The sequence below is a fragment of the Diceros bicornis genome, chromosome 18, assembly GCF_020826845.1.
Source record: "Diceros bicornis minor isolate mBicDic1 chromosome 18, mDicBic1.mat.cur, whole genome shotgun sequence".
NCBI classification, from domain to species: Eukaryota; Metazoa; Chordata; class Mammalia; order Perissodactyla; family Rhinocerotidae; genus Diceros; species Diceros bicornis.
This window is the reverse complement of record NC_080757.1, coordinates 47,142,256-47,168,284: the sequence shown is the minus strand read 5'-3', so window position 1 is coordinate 47,168,284 and position 26,029 is coordinate 47,142,256. Positions and strand designations below refer to the sequence as shown.

General features: G+C 41.8%; 1 protein-coding gene across 1 annotated transcript; it reads right to left on the bottom strand.

Annotated features, from left to right (window-relative positions):
• Nucleotides 1-979: 979 nt before the first annotated feature.
• MILR1 (mast cell immunoglobulin like receptor 1) lies at nucleotides 980-24,702 on the bottom strand. Its single transcript, XM_058561395.1, has 9 exons — nucleotides 24,473-24,702; nucleotides 19,900-20,169; nucleotides 14,099-14,383; nucleotides 12,334-12,444; nucleotides 10,118-10,207; nucleotides 9,528-9,584; nucleotides 9,332-9,400; nucleotides 8,834-8,914; nucleotides 980-1,069 (listed from the first exon to the last, which is right to left on the bottom strand). Exons 1-8 carry the CDS (start codon nucleotides 24,558-24,560, stop codon nucleotides 8,862-8,864), a joined length of 1,023 nt encoding a protein of 340 aa, XP_058417378.1. The 5' UTR covers nucleotides 24,561-24,702; the 3' UTR covers nucleotides 980-1,069; nucleotides 8,834-8,861.
• Nucleotides 24,703-26,029: the final 1,327 nt, after the last annotated feature.

The window sequence follows — 26,029 nt, the reverse complement described above, 5'->3', positions numbered from 1 at the left end:
CTGCTTCAGCAGCTCGGGGTTCGCCAGTTTGAATCCTGGGCACGGACCTGCGCAATACTCATCAAGCCATGCTGTAGCAGCGTCCCACATACAAAATAGAGACAGATTGGCACAGATGTTAGTTCAGGGACAATCTTCCTCAAGCAAAAAGAGGAGGATTGGCAGTGGATGTTAGCTCATGGCCAATCTTCCTCACCAAAAAAAAAAAGATTATTTTTAAATTCCTCCTGTTTTCTTCTAGCATATCTGTGGATTTATCTTTAGGTATTTTAATATTTGATCTATGTGAATTTATTTTGTAAAGAATGAAGTAGGGAGCCAATATGGTTCTCAAGTTTTTATAATATATTGAATAATCCATCTTTTCCCCACTGATTTAAAATGCCATATTTTTCATATACTAAATTCCCATATATATTTAGATCTATAGCTGGACTTTCTATCCTGTTCCATTGTTCTACTTGTCCACCCGTATACCAATACCACACTTTTAGAATCATGGTAACTTTATGATGTTGTTTCCAAACCTTATACGCACCTCTCTCTCCCTCTCCCTCTTTCATTTATATTTACTCATAAACCTCTTGAATCCTACACCCTTTCTCTGTATTCAGTTTCCTTCTTCATCATGTACACTATTTAGTTGTTAGTAGTTCTTTCAGTGAGAACGTGTGATTAGAAAACCTCCTTCTCAGTCTTTGTCTTAAAATATCTTTATTTCACCCTCAGTCTTGATTGAGATTTTGGCAAGTGTGGTAGATGTTTTGATTGGCTCTCTTAAGCCACATCATAACCCTCTTCCTGTTTGGTGGAATCAGAAACCTAAAAAATTACAATTCCCTTGCTGCCATGGTATGGCTGTGAATATCTTCCACTAATTTGATACAAATGCCCAGGATCTGGAAAGTAGAAGGAGGTGGTGGTTTTTGCTGAGAAGCTAATGTCTGCAGTGGCAAAGGTCCACATTACACTGTCTGGGCTCCAGTTTCTGGCATGAGGCAGTTGTGGCAGAGGCAACAACAGTAGCAGTAGCAGCAGTAGTTCTCTGGACTCCAGATTGTAAGAAAATCTACAGATAAATTATTAAAATTGAAAAGAGAGTTTAGCAATGTTACTGGATACAGAGTCAACCAAGAAAAATGATTGTGTTTGTATATATCAACAACAGGAAATAAAAATACAACTTAGCATAGCATCAAAACATCAAGTACTTAGGAATGAATCTAACAAAAAATGTGCACAATATTTATGCAGAAAATGATAAAACACCATTGAGAAAATTGAGGAAGACATAAACAAATGGTGAGATATTTGTCGTTTGGAAGACTTACTATTTTAAAAATGCTAATTCTCCCCAAATTGATCTATAAAAATCAATGCAATATCAATCAAAATCCCTGTTATGTTAATTTTTTTTCTTTAAGAAAGTAATAAGCTGACTCTAAAATTAACACGGAAATGCAAAAGGTCCAGAATAGCTAAGACGTGCTTAAAAAGAACAAGATGGGAAAATTTGCTCTTCTAGTTATCAAGACATATTTAAAAGCTGAGTATGGTATTAATACAGGAGAGAAAAGCAGAACAATGAAACAATCTAAAGCCCAGAAAGAAACCCACATATATATGGACATTTGATCTGTGACAAAGATGACACTGCAGTTTAGTGGGGAAAGGACAGTCTTTTCAGTAGACAGTGCTGGAGCACCCAGGTATATCCATGCAGGGGAGGAGGAAGGAATATGATGCCAATTTCACATCTCATAGAAACAATTCCAAGTGGATGTAAACCGAAATATGAAAGTAAACTAAAAAAGCCTTTAGTAGATAGTAATACACAGTAATACTTATATGACCTCAAGCTGAGAAAATATTTCTTCATCTGGACACACATATGCAAAAAAAACGCTAATCATAAAGGAAAAGGTAGACAAACTAAGTTCTTAAATTAAAACTTCATCAAAAGGCACTATTAAGAAAGTGAAAAATCAAGCTACAGTGTAGGAGCACAACTATTAAAAAATAAGAAAAAGTCAAAACACCTCAGTAGAACAACAGGCTAAGAGCCTCAAACAGGCACTTCTTAAAAAAAGAAATCCAAATTATCTATAAATATAGGAAAAGGTACTCAATTAGTCATCAGAAAAATGCAAATTAAAATCACAATGAGATGCCACTATATGCCCACAGAATGGTTCAATTACAATGACAGACAGTGGCAGTGTTGGTGCAGATGTAGGGGAATGGGGACTTGCATACTGCTTGTGGGAAGGAAGAGGTAGAAGAACTACTTTGGAAAATAGTATGGCATTATCTGCTCAGATTGGAGATGAGCATACCCCATGACCCAGTAATTCCATTCCTACTTGTATTCAACATAATTGCATGTACATGGAACCAGGAGACATGTTCGTAGCGTAAGAATGGTCATAGCCACATTATTTGTAATAGCCCCAAACTGACAACAACCCTGTAGAATAGATAACTTATATTCAAACAATGGAATACTATTCAGTAATGGAATAAATGAATTCAGCCACATGCAGCAACATGGATAAATCTCGCAAATATAACGCTGAGCAAAAACAGCCAGACACAAGAATAAATGCAATGATTCCATTTATATTAAATTCATAAAGAGGCAAAACTGAAGATGGCGTATAGGAATGCATACTTAGGTGGTAAAACTATAAAGAAAAACAAAGAAGTGATTCCCATAAAAGAGTAGTTAGGTTGAGGAAATGGGGTTGTGATTGGGAAGAGGCAGGCAGAGGCCTCCTGGGCTGCTGGAACACTCCACCACTAGTGTTCACTTGATATAACTTATTAAACTGCACCCATACGTTTTTATGCATTTTCTGATAATGTGGGCTCTATTTCACAAGAAAAGTTTAAACAATATGTGGATTTGATAACACCACACATCTATGGACAGTTAATCTTTGACAAAGGAGCCAAGAACATACAATGGAGAAAGGAAAGTCTCTTCAATAAATGATGTTGGGAAAACTGGACAGCCACATGCGAAAGAATAAAAGTAGACCATTATCTTACACCATACATAAAGATTGACTCAAAATGGATTCAAGACTTGAATGTAAGACCTGAAACCATAAAACTCCTAGAAGAAAATATAGGCAGTACACTCTTTGACATCGGTCTTAGCAGCATCTTTTCGAATGCCATGTCTACTCAGGCAAGGGAAACAAAAGAAATAATAAGCAAATGGGACTACTTCAGACTAAAAAGCTTTTACAAGGCAAAGGAAACCTTGAACAAGATGAAAAGACAACCCACCAACTGGAAGAAAATATTTGCAAATCATATACCTGACAAGCTGTTAATTTCCAAAATATATGAAGAACTCATACACCTTGACAACAAAAAAACAACCCAATCAAAAAATGGGCGAAGGATATGAACAGACATTTTTCCAAAGAAGATATACAGATGGCCAACAGGCACATGAAAAGATGTTCAATATCACTATTTATTAGGGAAATGCAAATGGAAACTACAATTAGATATCACTTTACACCTGTCAGAATGGCTATAATTACCAAGACAAAAAATAACAAATGTTGGAGAGGATGTGGAGAAAAGGGAACCCTCATAACACTGCTGGTGAGAATGCAAACTGGTGCAGCCACTGTGGAAAACAGTGGAGATTTTTTTTAAAAGTTAAGGATACAGGGGCCAGCCCCGTGGCATAGTGGTTAAGTTCGCATGCTCTGCTTTGGCAACCTGGGGTTCGTGGATTCAGCTCCCACGTTTAGACCTACACACATTGCTCATCAAGCCATGCTGTGGTGGGGGCCAGCCCTGTGGCTTAGCGGTTAAGTGTGCGCACTCCGCTACTGGCGGCCCGGGTTCGGATCCGGGGCGCACACCAACACACCACTTGTCCGGCCATGCTGAGGCCGCATCCCACATAGGGCAACTAGAAGGATGTGCAACTATGACATACAACTATCTACTGGGGCTTGGGGGAGAAAAAGAAAAAGGAGCAGGATTGGCAATAGATGTTAGCTCAGAGCCGGTCTTCCTCAGCAAAAAGAGGAGGATTAGCATGGATGTTAGCTCAGGGCTGATCTTCCTCACACACACACACACACAAAAAAAGTCATGCTGTGGTGGCGTCCCACATAAAAAAGAGGAAGATGAGCACGGATGTTAGCTCAGGGCGGATCTTCCTCAAGCAAAAAGAGGAAGATTGGCAACAGATGTCAGGGCCAATCTTCCTCACCAAAAAAAAAACAATTTAAAAATAGAAATACTATATGATCCAGCTATCCTACTACTGGATATTTATCCAAAGAATTTGAAATCAACAATTCAAATACATTTATGCACCCCTACGTTCATTGCAGCATTATTGACAATAGCCAAGATGCAGAAACAACCCAAGGGCCTGGAATGGAAAGGAGGTGTGGTATGTATATACAATGGAATATTACTTGGCCATAAAAAAAGACAGAACTGTCCCATTTGCAACAACATGGATGGACCTTGAAGATATGATGGTAAGCAAAATTAGCCATACAGAGAAAGAAAAACGATGTATGATTTCACTCATATGTGGAAGATCAACAAACACGTGGATAAAGAGAACAGATTAGTGGTTACCAGAGGGGAAGGGGGTTAGGGGATGAATGGAGTAAAGGGGCACATATGTATGGTGATAGATAAAAATTAGAATATTGATTGTGAGCATGATGCAGTCTATGCAGAAACTGGTAAATAATGTACACCTGAAATTACACAGTGTTAGAAACCATTATGACCTCAATAAAATAACTGAAAAAAACCCATATCCATATATTGGAATATTATGCAGTTATTTAAAAATCATGCATTAGGAGAATTTTCATTTAGCTTGGAAATTCTCAATTAGGATACGAAATCACATGTATACTAGAATTCCAATTTCATTAAAATGTAAATCTATGCAGATATATGCAAATAAAAATACAAATGAAATGTAAAAAAAAAATTCGGATTTGCAAAAGAACCAAAGTGAAATTTCTGGACATCAAAAGAATGTAGCTATTGACAGGGGCAGTCCTGGTGGCTAGCAGTTAAGTGCGCATGCTCCGCTGCTGCGGCCAGGGTTCGCAGGCCCAGATCCCGGGCGCCCACCTATGCACCGCTTGTCAAGCCATGCTGTGGCGGCGTCCCGTAGAAAGTGGAGGAAGATGGGCACAGATGTTAGCCCAGGGCCAATCTTCCTCAGCAAAAAAGAGGAGGATTGGCAACAGATGTTAGCTCAGGGCTGATCTTCCTCACACACACACACAAAAAGTAGCTATTGAGGGGCTGCCCTGGTGGCGTAGTGGTTAAGTTCATGTGCTCTGCTTTGGTGGTCCAGGGTTCACAGGTTCAGATCCCAGGTGCAGACCTACACACCACTTATCAAGTCATGCTGTGGCAGTATCCCTTATGAAGTAGAGGAAGATGGGCATGGATGTTAGCCCAGGGCCAGTCTTCCTCACCAAAAAAAAAAAAAAGTAGCTGTTAAAATGAAACCAATAGATGTTCTTCTGCCTTTTCCTCTTCTTCCCTTCCTAAACTATTCAATCCAGAAGCCACTGGGTAGGGCTGAATGTGTGTGCAGGGTACGGTAAGGTGGAGCGGGAAGTCAGTAGGTGGGAGCTGGGGAGGAGGGCGTTGTTGTGGGAACTACCTGAGGATAAGGACACAAAGCAGTTCACAGCACCTGGAACCTGGTGTGTGCTCAACACAAGGCAGTTACTATTATTGTCGTTATTATGGTTGTTATAAGGGGAATGTTGAGAGATGACGTACCAGCCATCTCTGTATCCTGCGTCACCGGATCCTCTGGGTCTCACCTCTGATTCTAACTGCATCTGAGGCTTCACTTTATGTTGACAGCTTCTTGCTTCAAGTGTACAACACATATCACTCATTTTCTGCCCTGGGGCTTTCCAGGGCCCTGGGTGAGACACCAATGGAAGCTCACTTGGAATGCCCACATGCATAGCCTGGAAGTGGGGGAGGCATCTCTTCCCTGGGCAACCCTCTGTTAATGGGGGATGGAAGCTAATGGACAAATGCCTCTCACTGTTGGTCCTCAAGTGGACAATTCTGAGAGACATTCTTTCATTCCCCAGAACGTTCCAGTGGGATCAAGCCCCAGTTGCCAACAGCAATGCCCAACTCAACAATGCACCCTTGTACTGGCTGTTCGTCCAGCCCCTCACACCTATTCCCTCAGGTCACCTCCCAAATAAATTATTTGCACAGAAGGCCTTATCTCAGACTCTGCTTTCAGGGCTAGCCCAGGATAAGACAAAGGATCACAAGGTTGTAGAAAGCAGTCCTGGGAAATGGAATTATTCCCTGGATGGATGGCAACAAGGACCCTGTTGCCAGTGGTAAGGGGAGTGGTGATACCCCTTACATGCCATAGCTTCACAGTTACCAAGACTTTACCCTGCAGAGGTAGAAAGTGAAGCACTAGGTTATGCAATAGTGCGAGCACTTGAAAGGCATGGGGCAATGGTAATTATGTGTTGTGGAGTTGGTTGGTTTCTACTAACTGCTTTAGAAGCTTTGCAGGGAGAAAATGAGAGGCTATCAATTCAGGGCATTCTCTGAACCCTAGAGGCATTCTGGACTTCACGACCTTGGAAGATCTTAACAGGATCAGTTAGTTGCTGATACGGTCACTAATTTGCTAGCTCCTCTCCACCCCTTGTGGTGGTTCTTTTCTTCTCTGTCTCATTCTCCCTGGGCCCTCACTCCTGCTCCCTGGGATCACCTCCCATATAAACTATCTGCACCCAAGTCCTTGTCTCAGGCTCTGCTTCAAGAAGGAGCTGAGGTTAAGATAGATGAAGAAGCCAATGATGGCCAAGTTGCCAAGTTTATGACTTCAAAGACTTAAAGGTTTCTAAGGGGACCAGCCAATTAGTAGACTCAGAGTAGCCCTCATCATACCATGAATGGCTAGCCTTTTTTGAGTTCTTATATTCCTGGCCCTGTTCCAAGCTCTTTACAGTCATTACCTGAGTTAATTCTCACAGCAGCTCCATGATGTAGGTTTTATTTCTCGTCTCTTTCTCTCTCTCCCCTTCCAAATGAGGAAACTGAAGCCCAGAGAGGTTAGGTAACTTATCCAGAGTTACACAGCACATGATGGAGCCCGGATTCAGCTCAGTCTGTCTGACTCCAGAGCCCCCCACACTCTTAGCTTCTGTGATATACCGATTTCCTCCAAATAAAAATATCAGTGTGGGGGGCTGGAAATTATGCTCACAAATGCTGCTTTATGGCAACACAATCTTCAAATTCATCTGGACATGTGTGTACAGTATCCCTTCCCATGGCCAGTGCTTCTGCTGTTCTTTGCTAGGATTTAACTTCCAGTTCAACCACTTAACAAGCTGTGGGCGACCTTGTAAAATTACCCCCCTCATTTGAGTCTAAGTTTCCTTACTTGTAAGGGCAAATTAATATTGGTCTTATAGGATGTTATACAGAGTTAGTGTCTAATAACTGATAGCTATAATTTTTCCAGTCAGAGGTCTATTGTTGGGGACAATTAAGATTGAGGTTCAGGCAATCCCCAGAAGAAGAGCAGAGCAGAAAAATTTTGATCAAGTTGTTTTGTTTGTCTGGAACCCTAGAGATGCCTCTTGGCTTTTATTGGCCTTTACTTATAACTCCTAGGATGAGAGATTCAAACCAGAAATCATTTTGTCCCCTGTAGTGGGCTGAATCATGGCTCCCCAAAAAGATAAATCCATGTCCTAACTCCTGGAATCTGTGAATGTCACCTTATTTGGAAAAAGAGTCTTTGCAGATGTAATTAAAGATCTCTAGATGAGGTCATCCTAGATAATCCTGGTGTTTCCTAAATCCAATGACCAGTGTCCTTATAAGAAAAAGGCAGAGGAAGAGAAGGCCATGTGAAGACAGAGGCAGAGATTGGAGTTATGCAGCCAGAAGCCAAGAAACACCAGGAGCCACCAGAAACTGGAGAAGGCAAGGATTCTCCCCTAGAGCCTTTGGAGGGAGCAGGGCCCTGCTCACATCTTGATTTTGGATTTCTGGCCTCCACAACTACGAGAAAACAAATTTGTTTTAAGCCACCAGTTTGTGGTAATTTGTTACAACAGTCCTAGGAAACTAATCCATTCTCCCTTCTCCCCAAACTCAACTCTGGGCTGTTCCCTGCACAGAACACTGATGGGAAATGCAGCACACAATGACATGCCTTTGACATTAGCTAAATCTTGAGGGCTGAGAAAGCCCATGAAAGTCAATATAAATATTTTCGCAGCCTTCTAAAATCTGAGAGAAAATTTAAATGGCAACGGGTAAGAATGTGTACTTGCTGAGTAAGCTTGCCTTCCTCCCATGGGGTCTGCAGGCACTATTTTCTTCAGATCTATTTTCAAGGTCATCAGTTTTTATTTTAGAATATAGACTTGGTTTTTGCTTTGTGTTTTTGCTTCTCAACCTTCAGTGGGCATGGGAACGGGGAAACCCAGAAGATGATCATTGCAATGCTTCTAGGATGTGCTTATGAAGAGCACAGTGGTCTAACAATTGTTTTTTTTTAATTATATGGAAATGGGAAGAACGGTCCATGCCTAAAAATAGCAAAAGTATTTAAAAACTGTCACCAGTCAGGATCCCAACAGACAAAACTGTTGTCTGATGACAGGATTGGGTGTACCTGAATGAGCCAAGGGAATACTGTTTAAACATGAAACAGTCATTCGCTTTAGATAACCAGGTGAAACATTTTTAAGTGTCAATCAAGTTTGCTTTTTCTTCATGTAAATCAGCTTCATAAAAAGCATCTTACCCTGAGATGTAGTTTGTATTTTTAAATTTCAGAAGTTGAGTTCAGAATAGACATATCCAGTTTTACAATCATTACAGGCTTCTGAAATATAAAAGAGAAAATAATGCAGCAAATTTAGGATATATATCCACACAGGCTATTTAAGAAATCCAATTTTAGTAGCTGGGTGGACTGACAGAACCAAGTATGAACTGTTTTTTCCTGGACTACATTAAATAATTTATTATTGAAAACGTTTTAGAAGTGCACCTGCATCCCCCACTCTGGAATTTTTATATGATACTCTCCCCCCACATCCTTCCCTCCTCCCCACCCACCCATCTCCTGATGAGATTAGATTTGTTAGGATCCGTGGTATTGGTCACTCTTGGTTTCCTGGGGTGTGCATGTTGCCCTCATCGATCCCATCCTTGGGATCCTAAAACCCAGGAGTATGGTGGCTTCACAGGGACCACTGTCTCATTTCGATAGCATCTCTTATCCCAAGCTGCGGCTCACCTTGATCTCCTGGCGCCACCTCCTGGAACACGGGGGTCGCATAGTGTATCTCCTGGGAGTGTCCAGTCCCTGGGCAAAAGACAAAGAGCAGAGATATTGGGCCTATAATTCAAATCTCTGATCACTTGAGGGCAGTGGCTTAGCCAGCTGCCCTTGCAATGACGTGTAGCCTCTGAGCTTTGCAGAGAGCGCTTACCATCTTGGGCTGTGGAAACACACTGCCTCGGTTCCAAGCCTGGCACAGATGCCTCATCTGTAAAATGGGAACGATGTAAATTGGGAGTTAGTGGTGTTTGCATCAGACAGGGCAGGCAAATTGCTTAGCACCGTGCCTGGAATATGGCCAGCCCTCAGTCAATGTTGACTTGGATTTTTCTCATTGTTGGCCAAGGGCTTGGGTCTATTTACCCTCAAGCAGTGTATGATGCCTGCTTTAAGAGGTAGTCATAAAAGAGATTGAAACACAGTGCCGATCATTCTGAACTAATAGAAAAAATCTCCAAGATATGTTAAGTGAAAAAATCAAGGTGTAGAATGGCATATCTGTGACGTGCTACCAATGCTACTGTTTGTTTAGATGCTAACAGACACATAGAATATCTATGGAAGGATTTCAGAAACTGGTTGTTGCCCCCTGGAAAGTGGGACTGGGTGTCAGGGGTGGGAGGGAGACATTGTTCTCTATTCCTTTTCTTCAATTTTTTAACCATGTGTCTGTATGAGCTTAAAAAAACAAAAAAGACAAAAACCTAAAACCAACCAAAATACTCAACAAAGTTCTCTTACCTGCTTGATTTTGACAGATATTTGCATATATTCCAACTTCCTTGGGTGTATATCCATAGTCTCTGGGTGCATTATCTCTCATAGCTTTTCCTACATAAATTGGTGCAGAATCATTAAATTAAACGAATTCAGCCACATTTTTCTCATCTCCTCTGCCAAGGAGCAGAATTCCCCAAAGTTCTGAAAGAAAGAATGACCTGCTCCAACCACCTAAACTGTTGTCTATCGAAGGAAAACCATGGACTCAGCAAGGAGTCCATTGCTCCTGCTTCTCCAAGCCAGGAACCCTTCTCCTTTATCTTCCCAGCTCTGCAAGTAGCATCCTTTGACTATCAGATTACGTTTGAGATGGCCAGAGACACATTTTCTTTCCTTTGCTGAGAAGAACAGTCTGTAAAAAGCTTTGTAATATCTGTAAGAGATAGTAAATTACCCAGCTGAGTTCTATTTAGCCCTGGCGAGTAATCAAGAATATTAATTCCACTTTTGCAAGACCTTGGGTTTTTCTGTAGGAAGGGGAGACAGGTTTTAAAAATGTATGAGATGTACTAATTTTGACATCTATTTTCAAGTTTTGTGTCAACTGAGTCCCTGACTTCTCTGAGTTATGACTCTCTAGACATGGAGGGAGGCACAGGAGCCCAACATTGATCACTTAGTTCTCTCCCCAGTTCTGATACACTATCTCCTTTGGGTCCATTCTACAGGTCAGAACACTGAGGCTCACGCAGGCAAAGGAGCCCACTCAGAGCCCCTCAGCTCGCTGGTGGGTGCTGATGCTGTGACACTAACTGTCTGTTGTGCAGATCTCGATATTCCTCCATTCTTGTGTGCCAAATGAAAAGGCCACTTTGAAATTGTAACTGGAGGGAGTCATAAGACGTGTAGAGTGAAAAGCAGTTACTGGGGCCTGATGCAGCACTTCAGGTGGGGCAGAGAGGAAGGATGCTCTGTTTGTCTTCATGTGCTGAGCTTCCTCCCAGTGGCAGACCCAGTGAGGATGCTGAAAAATACAAAGCAAAGCTTTTGCCTTTGAGGAGCTGGCAATCAGGACCACCTACATCATTTGCAGGGCATACTGCAAGGTGAAAATAAGGGCCTCTTGTTAAGATATTATTAAGATTTGTACACCCATGTTCAAAGCAGCATTATCCACAATAGCCAAAAGGTGGAAGCAACCCAAGTGTCCATCGATGGATGAATGGATAAACAAAGTGTATATCTATATCTATATCTATCTATAATGGAATATTCTTCATCTTTAAAAATGAAGATAGACTGACACATGTACAACATGGGTGAACCTTGAGGACATTATGCTAAGTGAAATAAAACAGACACAAAAGGACAAATACTGTATGATTCCAATTATATGAGGCCCCTAGAGTAGTCAAATTCATGGAGACAGAAAGTAGAATGGTAGTGGCCGGGAGCTGGGGGAGGGGGAATGGGGAGTTATTGTTTAATGGGGACAGAGTTTCAGTTTTACATGATGAAGAGTTCTGTGGATGGATGGTAATGATGGCTGCACAACAATGTGAGTGTACTTAATGCCACTGAACTGTATAGTTAACAGTAGTTAAGACGGTACATTTTATTGTTATATATATTTTACCACAATTAAAAAAATAATTTAAAAAAGAGTAAAAAAAAAGTATTAAGAATTTTAAGAAAGTGACTGCACAGCGTAACAGGGCCCTGTGTGACTGCACAGGCCACACACCCATGAGCAATCTAAATAAGAAAGGCTTGTGGCCAGCCCGGTGGCGTAGTGGTTAAGTGCACGCGCTCCACTGCTGGCGGCCCAGGGTTCTCAGGTTTGTATCCTGGGTGCGCACTGATGCACCGCTTGTCAAGCCATGTGGTGGCAGGGTCCCATATAAAGTAGAGGAAGATGGGCACAAATGTTAGCCCAGGGCCAATCTTCCTCAGCAAAAAGAGGGAGAATTGGCAATGAATGTTAGCTCAGGGCTAGTCTTCCTCACCAAAAAAAAAAAAATAATAAGAAAGGCTTTTACCAGAGAAATGAGCACCAGCCTATGCGTGAACTGTGCAGGAAATTGATTTCATTACCTTTCCCTTTCGCTTCTTTTCCTTCTCTTTTCATTTTCTTCACATCCCATTTCTGATTCCCCTTTCCCTTCCTCCTCACCCTTTCCCTGCTGTCCATATCCAAAACCCATGGAAAACAGTGGAAAAGCTCCTAAAGAACTTACTTGTTTTGTACTTTGGTAGTATCCAAAATGCCAGAATTAGGATTATTACTATTAGCAGCAGTAATAACCCCGGAAGCAGTAGCTGCAGGCAGAAAGGACAGCCGTCTGCGCCTGGAAGAAGACAGCATTCGCTGGTCACTGCACAGCGTTCTTTTCCTATGACACTGAACTGTGAAATGTTCTGGAAAGAGCGATCACACTGTCTCCCAAGGTAACCAGTTACTATACACCTGGGCCCCGTATGTGATGGACACCTGCAACTCTTGAGAGTTGACTTGTTAGTCAGTGACCAAGTTAAGTCATGACCAAGTATATCTTCCAGAAGGGGTCATATGAGGGAGAGAAAAGCAGCACAGCATTTAACAGACTGACTACTGGCCACACTGTGAGGGTCATAAGCCTCAGTGCAGCCTGGCTGTTTACTGGGCAAAGCCTTTAGTCACATTGGCATGATTTATGTCACCCAAACAGCTACTGTTTATTGAGTATTAACTACATGCCAGACACTGCGTTGAGCACTTTACATGTGTTGCCTTATTTATGTCATTGGTATCACTCCCAATTTACAATGAGTAGAATAAGGCTCAAGAGAGGTTAAGTGACTTTCCTAAGGTCACACATCTTGGAAATGCTGTGATTTGTAGGCAAAAGCCTGACTCTGGGGCCTGACTCTGATAGCTGCCTCACTTGCTAGAACTTAGTGAACACCAGGGTGTGTGTGGGCTCTGTTCTTCTGAGGATGAAGCCGGGTGAAGTATTCAATGACCAAGCATGCCTATTGCATTTGCTAACCTTGTTTTTGTTCTAACCTTCTCCTCTCTTGACCACTGTCCCTTCAAAAGGACCCGGCAGGCCAGGTTTGAATCTAGAATTCTCAGACTCCTCTGTGTTCTGCGCTGGAACATGACAGCACGGGGAGAGCCAGCCCCAGCCCCGGCCTGGCCCACTTCTCTCCCACCCAGGCTCTGACCTGCACCCTAAGGGGCCTCGCATGCACGTGGACCCCCAGCCTGCATGTCCAAATGCCATCCACACCCCCAACAAACAGGTGCCTTGACTCGGGTCCAGGCATGCCCACATCCTCACTGTGGTCCACCCTCGGGAGGATGAGCTGGGAAAGAGACTTGTGCAGGCCCTCGAAGATGGTTCTAATCTGACTGGGTAGGGAATTTTGGTTCGGGTACCCAGAGTGTGATGTGGAAAAGTGGAGATATAGGGTCCAAGTGGGCACATTCCCGTGGCCCCCTGGACTCCTCAGCCTGTGGGAAGGTGCGTGGCCAACAAGCACCAGAGCAGCAGCCCCAAACAGGACTGGGACAGAGGCCCTTCTCGCCCAAGCTAAGGGTGGTACTGAAGTCTAGCCTCACCAAGCATTAGCAGTGGGGCAATAAGCAGCCAAGCAGGTGGATATAGGTATTATAAGTCAATAAAAAATGATGAAAAAGCAAAAGAAAGTCAAGAGACCTGCAGGTCCAAGAGAGACGCAAATTCTGTGATTGCTTAGAACCTGGGCGGTGGAAGGTAAGGACAGGAAGCAGAGTCCAGTCAGGAAGTCTCACTACAAGGTCCCTTCCTGCCCCAGCTTCTAGGCTTTTCTATGGTTCCTTTATGGCAGAAAGCAACCTCATCAGAGTCTGTGTGGACCCTATCAAAGGAAAGGCATTTGGAAGCAGGTGGCCAAAGTGGGAAGAGGGCGGGCAGAGGAGTAGCTGCAGTTTCTGGAAGCAAATCCAGATCCTGTTGAAAGAGCTCAGGTAGCCCTTACCTGTTGAGGGCCTGGTGAAGGGTCGACTGTATTCTGCATGGTCAGGCAATCTGTTTTTAGCTTCACACCTATACTCTTCCCCTTCTCCAGTGTCCCTCTTGGTTAAGTTAAATTCAGCAGGCTCCCTGACATTCTTGGAAATAGTGGGTGATATGGCGATGTCTTTTTCAAAGAAAGTATAATTGATGGGCAGAGAGCCATTAAATGAGATGCAGCGTAGTGTTATATATTGGTCTGTTTCTGTTTGAATGGCACTAATGTTCAGCACTGGTGTAGTCACTGGTTCTAGAAAAATAAAGGTGCATGTTAAAGGGATAAGCAGATTGGGTTCACTCACTCAGTCCACAAACATGGATTGAGCCCCTACTCTATTCCTGGCTGTGGACCCAAAGATGAATGACACCCTTCTTGAGAAGCCGTGTAACATGAGCTCGGTCCTGAGAAAGTCAGAAGGTGGAGAGTGTCTCTCTGCTTTAAGGGATCAGAGTGCAAACTTACCATCATCAGAATTCACAATTTGGGGCCGGCCCCGTGGCTTAGTGGTTAAGTGCACGTGCTCCGCTGCTGGCGGCCCGGATTCAGATCCCGGGCGCGCACTGATGCACCGCTTCTCCGGCCATGCTGAGGCCGCGTCCCACATACAGCAACTAGAAGGATGTGCAGCTATGACATACAACTATCCCAGTAGATAGTTGTATGTCATAGCTGCACATCCTTACTGGGGCTTTGGGGGGAAAATAAATAAATAAATCTTTAAAAAAAAGAAAAAAATTCACAATTTGTTTATTGTTGATAATGAGCATAATGTTATCAAAGATTCAGTTCCAAGTATGAAGTTGAGAGGTGCTTTATTCTCAATCCTTAGAAGATTATTATTTTGTGTGTGTGTGAGGAAGATCAGCCCTGAGCTAACATCTGTGCTAATCCTCCTCTTTTTTGCTGAGGAAGACCGGCTCTGAGCTAACATCTATTGCCAATCCTCCTCCTTTTTTTTTTTTTCCCCCAAAGCCCCAGTAGATAGTTGTATGTCATAGCTGCACATCCTTCTAGTTGCTGTATGTGGGACGTGGCCTCAGCATGGCCAGAGAAGCGGTGCATCGGTGCGCGCCCGGGATCCGAACCAGGGCCACCAGTAGCGGAGCACACGCACTTAACCACTAAGCCACAGGGCCGGCCCACAATCCTTAGAAGATTATAGTGAGTTTTTTTTAATCAAAGAAATCTAAAAATATTATCTTTTCTAACTGTATTTTTATTTATAGAGTTCAGCTGTACAATTACATTCCACTTCCTCCCAAAAACAGGAAGTAACCCTGATAAATAGATTCAAGGCAAATTCTCAACCAGAAATAAGAAATAGGGTATCTGTCAGATCATACCCTACTTCGTGGGCGAATCCAGCCACATGATTTATTATGTAATTCATTAATAAGAGAGTATTATAGGAAAAGAAGGACAGTTGTTGAGTATCCATCATGTGCCAGGCTTGCTACCCACATTATCTCATTTCACTTCACAACAATACTGTAAGGTGGATAGTATCATGCCCATTCCACAGATGAGCCCACTGTGATTCAGAGAGGTTAGTAGACTTGCCCAAGGTCGCACAGTTAGTAAATGGCAAAGCCAGGGCCAACTCTTGAGCAGATGCTTTTTTTTTTTTTTTAACAATATCAATTTGGCACAGAAACAATGAAATATGGGGACCAAAGTATAGGTAAAATAAAATAAAATAATTTAGAGTCTCCTTGCACCATCCTTCCCCTGAGCAGGAATTCCTGTGGTAGCATCCTCAACAGAGTGGCACCCAGTGATGGTGGCCTCACAGAGCAACTTTGGGAATAGCACCAATAGGATGTTCTCCCTACAGAACTGAAATCTACCTCCTGTAATTTTAAGGAAGGAGGCATTGAAACATTCATGAGGAAGCAGAGAGCATGGACTCCTCTCTGAGATGAGATGATTTAAACTGGACCAAGGATTGTTATCTAAAGGGACTGGAAAGACGTAAACTTCTTGGAGAGTTTGTAAAGGACTGGTACAGGGCATCACAGCATCAGGGTGATCAGGGGATAGTTGAAACTCTTCATTAAAAAAGTTATATTAAAAAATTTCAAAGGGTGCCTTAAGGCTCGTTCAGCTGCTACCTTCCCCATAAAACTTTTCCTTGAAACAGGTCCCCATAAAACACTCCAGGCAGAAGTGCTCACTCCTCCCCTGCCTCCTCCAGTGCTTGGACCCCTCATCATATTACTTTTTCTACCTCTTATTACATGATCCACTTGGATGTCTCATGGTCACCTCAACAGAACCCGTTTGAATTCTAGTTAATCTGCTAGTTAATGAATCAATCAGTAGATACAGTTTTAAACATATATTAAAATCTTGTCTTTTAAAAAATGTTTTTATTTGTTCATTCATTTTATTGTGGTAAGAACAGTTAACATGAGATCTACCTTCTTAAAATTTGAAGTGCACAGTACGGTATTGTTAACTATAGGCACAATGTTGTACAGCAAGATCTCTAGAACTTACTCATATTGCATAAGCAAAACTTTATACCCAATGAACAACAACTTGCATTTTTCTCCATCTTGGTAAATGGCACCACTTCTCTCTCTCTTTTTTTTTTTGTGAGGAAGATCAGCCCTGAGCTAACATCTGCCAATCCTCCTCTTTTTTTTTTTTTTTTTGCTGAGGAAGACTGGCCCTGGGCTAACATCCATGCCCATCTTCCTCTACTTTATATATGGGACGCCGCCACAGCATGGCTTGACAAGCAGTGCGTTGGTGTGCGCCTGGGATCCAAACCGGCGAACCCCGGGCTGCTGCAGCGGAGCGCGTGCACTTAACTGCTTGCGCCACCGGGCCGGCCCGGCACCACTTCTCATCAGCTGATCACACTAGACATCTGGAAGTCATTCTTGATTCCTTCCTCAGCTTCACTACCTGTGATTCCAAATCTAATCAATCAGCAAGTCCTATTGTTTCTTCCTCCAAAATATATCTTGAATCTGTCCACTTCTGTCCATCTCCACCATCGTTTGTCTCCTGGATGACAAACCAGTCCCCAACCAGTCCCCAACCTCTACTCTTGCCCTGCCCCACCTAGAATGAATTCACTCCGAAGATGATAAATTAGGTCATAGGCCTTGCCTGATTTGGACCCCCTCCCTCTCCAGTCTCATCTCACCTGGGGTCACACTCCCCTCAGCTGACCTCCAGCCACACCAGCATCCTATTAGGTCCTTCCCAACGAGCCAAGTTCTTTCCCAAGTTGGAGCCCCTGCACAGGCTATTGTCCCTTGACTGGAGCCCTCTTTCCCTGTCTCTTCACATAGCTATCTCCTTCTTATCCTTCAGGGCTCTACTTAAGTGTCATCCCCTCTGACAGGCCTTCCCTAACTACCTGTCTAAGTAGATCCCTCCCTCAACCCCTGCTTCTCTCCATCACTGTGTCGGTTTCTTTTTCTTTATAACAATGAACACAGTTTGTGGTTATGAACTTATTTGTTTTGGTACTTGGGTTTTGCATCTCCCCAACTAGACTATAAACTCCACCAGGGCAGGAACTAGTGTATATCCAGGGCTTGGCACATCTAGGATATCATTGCATATTTGATGAGTGAATCAATGATTAATGAATTTGTGTTCATGGCTCATATACCCTCCTGGGTTGGGGACAAGATCATGTCTTAGGCCTCAAGGAAACCCTGGGAGCACCCAACACAATTACTTGCACAGAGTAGGTACTCAGATACCTATTAATCTGACCTAAATGAAGATGATACAGTTTTATAATCTATCAAAACAGTTCTACAGGGCAGTGTAATCACTGTAACAGATTGCAGGAAACCTGTGCATTTACTTGGAAGACAGGATGTGGGGAGATTTTATATGTATCTGTGGGACAGAAGCTCAGGAAATGAAGACTTGGGGTTTTTCAATCAGTTGATTTAAGGCTTCAACCTTTAAGTTCATAAACCATTGAAGACTGGGCTTATTTCTTACAGGAATGTAGGCCCCTGTTATTCGAACAGAGGAACTCCACACCAATGGTGGGTCTTGCCATCTTTTCTCACACTGAATCTCAGTGATTTGAAGGGCAATCAGATATTTTCCCTGCCAATTAAATGCCTACCCTCCTTACCCCATTCCACCCACCATGGCCTGAGATTCTCATCCAGAGTTAAAATCAGACAATGTGAGGGTCATACTGCCTATCTTCTCAATTCATGTTTTAATAATTGAGGACTGGAGATATATCTAAGGTATATCCAAATGGAATATCCAAAGTTGCACAGGAAGGTAGAGGGACACCAGTTCCCTGATGAGCATTCCATTGCTCCTTCAGCAATACCAGGCTGCCCAGTCCAGCAAAAGTCTGACCACCAGAGACTGTTATCAGCTAGGGTACTGCCTTCACATTATCCACTACAGGGGCCGGCCCAGTGGCGTAGCAGTTAAGTTTGCGTGTTCCACTCAGGTGGCACAGCGTTCGCCGGTTCGGATCCTGGGTGCGGACCTACTCACCGCTCATCAAGCCAAGCCAAGTCCCACACAGAAGAGCTACAACTCTACAACTATGATGCACAACTATGTACTGGGGCTTTGGGAAGAAAAAAGAAAAAAAAAAAGAGGAAGATTGGCAACAGATGTTAGCGCAGGGCCAATCTTCCTCAAAAAACAAAAATTATCCACTATATCGCAGGACCACGTTTGCAGAGTTTTCCCCTTTCTTCACATTTCTTTTACAATTATGGCTTTTATTCAGTTTGTGCTCAAAATTGTCGTAAGATGTTGGTTCTAATCCAGAGCCCAGGGCATCCCCTAAAGCCTTATGCAGAAACTTGCATCTGCAGTCTCTTGAGTATTCAAGTATCCATCATTATTAGATTGTTAAGACAGTTATAACATAAAAAGCTAAGAACCATTGACCTCTAGTAGAGGCGTCCAATAGAACTTTCTGTAATGATGGAAATGTTCTATGTCTGTGTTGTCTAATACAGCAGCCGCCAGCCACCTGTGGCCAATGAGAACTTGAAATGTGATTAATGAGACTGAGGAACTGTATTTTTTATTTCATCTGATTTTAATTAATTTGAGTTTAAATTTAAACAACCACACTTGCCTAGTGGCTACCATAGTGGAGAGCACAGACCTAGAAAATCACTTAAAGAAATTTCATCAGTAAGTTAGGTCTCCTATGTTTAGAAGTCTCCAGGTACGATGTACACATATTACCTGGAAACCCTCTCTCTCTCTCCCCGGAGTCCATTATCAAGATCACCTTCATCGATGAGGCCATTAATGCTACGTTGTGAGAGGCTTGGGGTGGGAAGATGGGAGAGAAAAATATAGCGGTAATAAGATGTGGTTGGGCAGGAGAAATGCTGGCCAATGGTCACTACAAAGAGAAGCAGGTGGAAAAAGCCTAAGGCTTTCAAGACTCTTGCCATATGGTCCAACACTGATTCTAAGACTTCTTACTTGAGTCTTCAGAGAAAAAGTCATTTTTGCGTCCATGATGAGAATTCAAGTAAAGCATCTAGAAAAGATCTCAGCAACTTTCCAAATTGTTGCTATAAGACTTTTTGTCTAAGGCAATCAGCTATTATTATCTGAAACAGCCAAAAGTCTTTGGGAGAGAAAGCGAAAAAGAATGATCAAGAATAAGGATCTCACTGACATACTTTCCAGGCTCTTGAGTGAGTGTTCGCAAGGGGAATGGAGAGCCCATCACAGAACAGGAAAGAATCTCACAAATCACAGAGCCCCCGAGGAACGAGCACCCTACTTACCGACAAATATGAAGTTGAACTGTTGACTGTATTTTGAACAGTTAGAAACTTGGGCTTTGCATTTGTAGGGGCCCAAATCCTGGGGTTCTGAAATGCTCATGTTAAAAATCATGGGTTCACCTTTTCTCTGCTGGTTTATCAGGTGTTTCTTACCCTGAAACAAATCATAGGTGATCTGTAGTGATTTGTTCTCGTTGGAACAAATTAGAGATACATTTTGACCCTGCATGATTGCATCCGTTTTTGAGGACAACTTCGGAGAAAGGAATTCTGGAAAACAAAATAACACAAGGGAAAGTCCTTGTTAACGTCCCTTGATAATAACTCAGCGGTTGTCTAGCCACATTTTGTGGGTCAAGGTGGTGGAGACACGGTTCCCGGTGAACTTTCCAAGGGGGAGCGTTTCTTGCCTGCATAGCCGGGCTGACCAGTGTGTGAGGAAGCCTCAGCGCCCATAGAGGCCCCTCCCAGTGAGAGATGGGTGGCTTTGACAAGCTCTTTTGTGCCTGCTCCCTCTCCTGCCAGTGAGGGCCTGAAGTGGACTCTCTCACTCTTTTTTTTTTTTTTGCTGTGTCCAGAAAACATAGTTGTTTTATTTTATTTATTTTCATATATATTTTTTATTGAAGTATAGTTGACATACAGTATTATGTTAATTTCGGGTATAAAACATAGTGATTCAACATTTATGTACATTGTGAAATGATCACCACAATAAGTCTAGTAACCATCTGTCACCACACAAAGTTATTACAATATTATTGACTGTATTCCTCATGCTGTATATTACATCCCCATGACTTATTTTATAACTGGGAGTTTGTATGAAATGGACTCTCTTAAGACTGGCTATGCTGACTTAGAAATATTAAAGTTCCAGGTTCTATGACCAAACATTATGTCTGGTGGCTTGTTTTGTCCATTATTTATTTTAAATTTTTTGTTTGGGGAAATTTAAAACATAACAGTAGAGAAGAGAGCATAGTGATCCCCTATAGACCTATTATCCCTGCTTCAACAATTATGAACTTGTGGTGGGTCCTGTTTCAGTTGCCCCCACTCCCTTCCTTTATTTTAAAGCAAATCCCAGACCGCATACTATTTCATTCATAAATTTCAGTATTGAGAAAGAGAAAAGCAGCCCCTGCCAGTTGGGAACTGACCTGACAAGGATCTGACCTGTCACTCACAGCTAGAACACCAATACCAGACAAGGCCACTCTATGACCATGTTGGATGGAGACAAAAAGAAGTTGACTCTGTAATCATGTCTGAACCCAGGTAAAGACACGAACATTGTCCAAACCACAAAAATGGGCAAACATCCCCTTAAACTGGCTCAGATGAGTGACTGCTGCTTCTTCATCAGTCAGAGCTTTAGCCTTGCTCTGTTCTTCTAGCCTTTTAGTTAAGAATTATTAGGACACCCAATCATATCATTATTCCCACTTCCTGAAAGAATCCAATCCTGAGTAAAGCCTGCAGCTTTGAACCTTCCTCCAAATCACCTAACATAAGTCCAAATCTTATCATAAGTCCCTGCGAACACCCTCTTGCTGAGACGTCCCATGGTTCCAATGGTATGCATTCTCTCTCTTTGCCACAAGTCAATAAATCCAACGTTGTTCAACCACGTGTGTCCCTGGTGATCTTTGGAAGATATTGATAGTTTGTATCTCTAAAAGACAGGGACTCTTGTGTAAACATAACAATACCATTATCACACCTAAATATTAACAATATTTTTAAAATGTCATGAAATATCTAAGTGTTCAAATTTCCCCAATTGTCTGATCTTTTTATGATCTAAAATGGTCCTTTGTAATTACTTGATATGTTTCTTATGTCTTTTTAAATCTATAGGCCTTTCTATCTCTTTTTTTCCCTGTAATTGGTTTGTTGAAGTTGTTTATTCTGCAGTGTTCCATGGTCTGGATTTTATTGGTCACATTCCCATGGTTTCCTGTACCATGCTCTTCTGTCCCCTGTCCAGAAGCTTGATGAAATTCAGATTAGTTTTTATTTAGCAAGAATGCATCATAGAGGTTAGTGTGTACTTCCAATAGGAGGCACATAATGTCTGGTTATCTCTTTTTGTTTCTTAGTAGGCTTTGACAATAATCACTCAGAAGCATTATTTCCTTAGAGATTGCAAAATGGTGATATACTAATTCTATTATTCTATCTTGATTTATTATCTGAAATAGTTCTATAAAGAGAAACTTGCCCTTGTCAACTCTTTGGTTACACTGAGGCACAATTTGCATAGAAAAAGCAGGATAAATGCTTGGTTCTTTCCCTTTATTGACCAGTTTTGAAAATAATAAATTTGTTTCCCAGCATCTTAAAACAGTGAAATATTTTTCTTTTATTTTTTGTATAAGAATCATTCAGAAGGCATAGATTTAAATATATTTGATGTTTTTCAATACATTGCAGTTATTATTCTTATTGTCCCATTTTTTGGCCATGGGAAGCATCTCCAAATAGGCTCCTGAGTCCTTTTGACATGGTCCCAGTAGTCTTTGATAGCTTGTGTGTTTGTATTTTATTATTTAAAAATGCCAAGAGAAAAAATAACTATCAGAAAATCTAATACAAAAAAATAAAATTATAAAAGAATTAAGAGAAATATAGGGAAATATTTCTATATCACTTGGTGGGAAAAGGTCTTCCAAAGAAGACACACAAATTAAGAGCCATAAAGACAAGACTGAAAAAGTTGACTACTCTAAAACTTTAATCTTCTCTATGGCAAAATTAAGACAAGTGACGGCCTAAAGAAAATACTTAAAATATAAATGAAAGCAAAGGATTCTTTTTGTATACGTAAACAATGGCAAATCAATAAGAAAAAGACAAACAGGCAAATAATATGAATAGATAATTCTCAGAAGAAGAAATGCAAGTGGCCATTAAATAGCACTAGGGGCAAGGGATGCCTTGGGTGGAGGAGGGATTTAGACCCCTCAAAAATGCGGTCAACCCCCTCCCACTCTTTGATCTGGACAGTTAACATTTTCTCAGTCTTACGTAAGCTCAGCTTCAAGATAAGCCCTCTCTTCTCTCTCCAACCAGATAGTCATCCCTAAATTTCCTTTCTGTGGGAGTACTGGAGCTTTTCTGGCCAATAAATATGAAAAACAAACCTCAACCTCACAAATGGTGAGGTAATTGCAAATTAAAACAATGTTGAGATATTTTTTACTCATCAGGCTGGCACAAATTTAAAAACTGATGGTATCCACTGTTGGAGGGGAGGTGGGAAACTCACTCCTACCCATGTGAGTGGTCATTGTTGGCGACCATGTACAGGTTCGGCATACTGGGAGGGCAACTTAGCAGTATCGGTAACAATTCAAATGTACATGCCCCTTTTTTTTTTTTTTAATAATTTTATTTATTTATTTTTCCCCCAAAGCCCCAGTAGATAGTTGTATATCATAGTTGCACATCCTTCTAGTTGCTGTATGTGGGATGCGGCCTCAGCACGGCCGGAGAAGCGGTGCGCCGTTGCGCACCCGGGATCCGAACCCGGGCCGCCAGCAGCGAAGCGCACGCTCCCAACCGCTAAGCCACAGGGCCGGCCCATGTACATGCCCTTTGATTTGGCAATTTCACTTCTAGGACTTTATCTTACAGAGATGCTTTCAGATTTTCATGTGTCCACAAAGGGTGTTTTGTACTAGGATGTTTATTGCAACATTGTTTATATTATAAAACAAAATGGAACAATCAATAGGGGGATGGTTATATGAGTTACGGCTGAGTCATATTATGAAATGCCATGCAGCTGTGAAAAAAGGAGCTAAATCTACATCTACTCCTTAGAAAGATGTCTGTGATATATTGTTAATTAATAAAAGGACAAGTCACAGAAGAGTTTGTTGACTAGAATATTGAAAAGAAAATGACTGTTAATAGCGGTTGCTTCCAGAAGTGGAGAGGGGAGAGGGATTGGAGTGTGTGTAACAGAGCTGTTACATTTTGTATAGTAATGACAACAACCTGGGCTAGTATTTATCGATGGATCCCCATACACCAGGCACTGTGCAGAGGGACATGCCTTGTCTCACTCAGTCCTCACGACAACCCTCCCAGGTAGGTGCTTTTATTAGCCCCACTTCATAGAGGAAAGAAATTAAGCTTAACGTGGTTGTCTCAGGTGCCCAAGCTGCCAGCTGGAAAACGGTAGAACCAGGATTAAGACCACAAGCCTGGTTAGTCTAGCTCTATGACAATAAACTGCCTCCTAATATGTATTTTTAGTGTTGCTTGAATTATTTTACAACGATTGTGTGTTGATTTTCTAATTGAAAAACAACAGAGAAAGAAACATTTCAATGTAAAAACAATCTCAATATTTTGTCTCTGAGTCTCCAGAAAGATGTTCCAACTCCCTCCCTAGAATCATTTCATTATAAACAGTAGGTAATGGAAAAGACTTTTACTCTTCTGTTGTTCATCTAAAAGCATAGAAAAACTTATTCATGAATGATCATGTTTAAAGCTGATCATCTCACTATTTTGGTGAAAACGGTTTTAGCACAAGAGAGAAGTAAATGAAACTTACCGTTTGTTTTTTTCATGGTCTCACAATCCATTGCAGCCTTGTGAACTGAAAGAGAGAAAAGAACCACGAGAAAACTCTTTTTCCACATCACGTTTTGGTTTGGAGATTCAAACTTCAAACTGGTAAGTGAGCCTTATACGTGAGCAAAGAAAAAACACCCCCAAAGAACAGTTTGTTCACGTGGCTTCACATTCTCCCAAATGAAAGCAGAGAGGGGGGCAAGGAAGCCCAGTGGAGCCTAAGCATTGAGTCATTTAGAGAACTTCCTCCTTTTTGACCAAGTTAAAGAAATAGGAGTTATCTGCACAAGCTTGACACAACGTGACTGGTTGGTTTGACCAGACTGTGTTCCTCAGTGAGTTCTTGTAAGAAGAGAGAGATGTGTAGGGAGCCCCTAACCCCGGCTGGCTGGGAAGATGGACAGTGGGGAAAACAAAGAGGAAACTATGACTGTGATATTGTCTTTGTGTAAACCCACCTGATCATCTCTCTCTGGATTTGGCCCATATCAGAAGGAATTTAATGGAAGTTTGGGTTAGTCTTAGGAAGTAAATATTGACTGTCTCAAGCAGACGCGCACAAACATGGCATCAGAAATACCTGATTGTGCGTGCCATTTGCAACAACATGGATGGACCTTGAGGGTATTGTGTTAAGTGAAATAAGCCAAACAGAGAAAGACAAACACCCTATGATTTCACTCATATGTGGAAGACAAACAAACACACAGATAAAGAGAATAGATTAGTGGTTACCAAAGGAGAAGGGGGCGAGGGGGTGGGCAAAAGGGGTAAAGGGGCACATATGTATGGTGATGGACAAAAACCAGACTATTGGTGGTGAGCACGATGCAGTCTATACAGAAACTGGTATATAATAATGTACACCTGAAATTACACAATGTTATAAAGCAATATGACCTCAATAAAATAATTGAAAAATAAAAGAAATACCTCATTGTGAAATATGCTGATTCCTAGGCCCCACCTCAGACTTACTGGGGATGAAACCTGGGACTCTGAATTTTAACAAGGGCCTCAGCAGTCTTAGAGTCTCTAAATTACAACCTGGAGAGGTTTGTGATTCACTTCTGCCCGATTCAGAATTCTCCAGGTTCTGTGAAGTGTACGTAAAAGTAAAGCCACACAGTAAGTACATACTTATCAATAGCTACTTTAAACATCAATGGACTAAATGCTCCAATTAAAAGGCATAGGGTGGCTGACTGGATAAAAAAACAAGACCCATATATATGCTGCATACAAGAGACACACTTCAGACCTAAAGACACTCACAAACTGAAAGTGAAGGGATGGAAAAAGATACTCCACGCAAATGGCAATGAAAAGAAAGCTGGGGTAGCAGTACTCATATCAGACAAAATAGACTTTAAAACAAAAACTGTAAAAAGAGACAAAGAAGGGCATTACATAATGATCAAGGGAACACTCCAACAAGAGGATATAACACTTGTAAATATCTACGCACCCAATGTGGGTGCACCTAAATATATAAAGCAATTATTAACAGACATAAAAACAGAAATAGACAGTAACA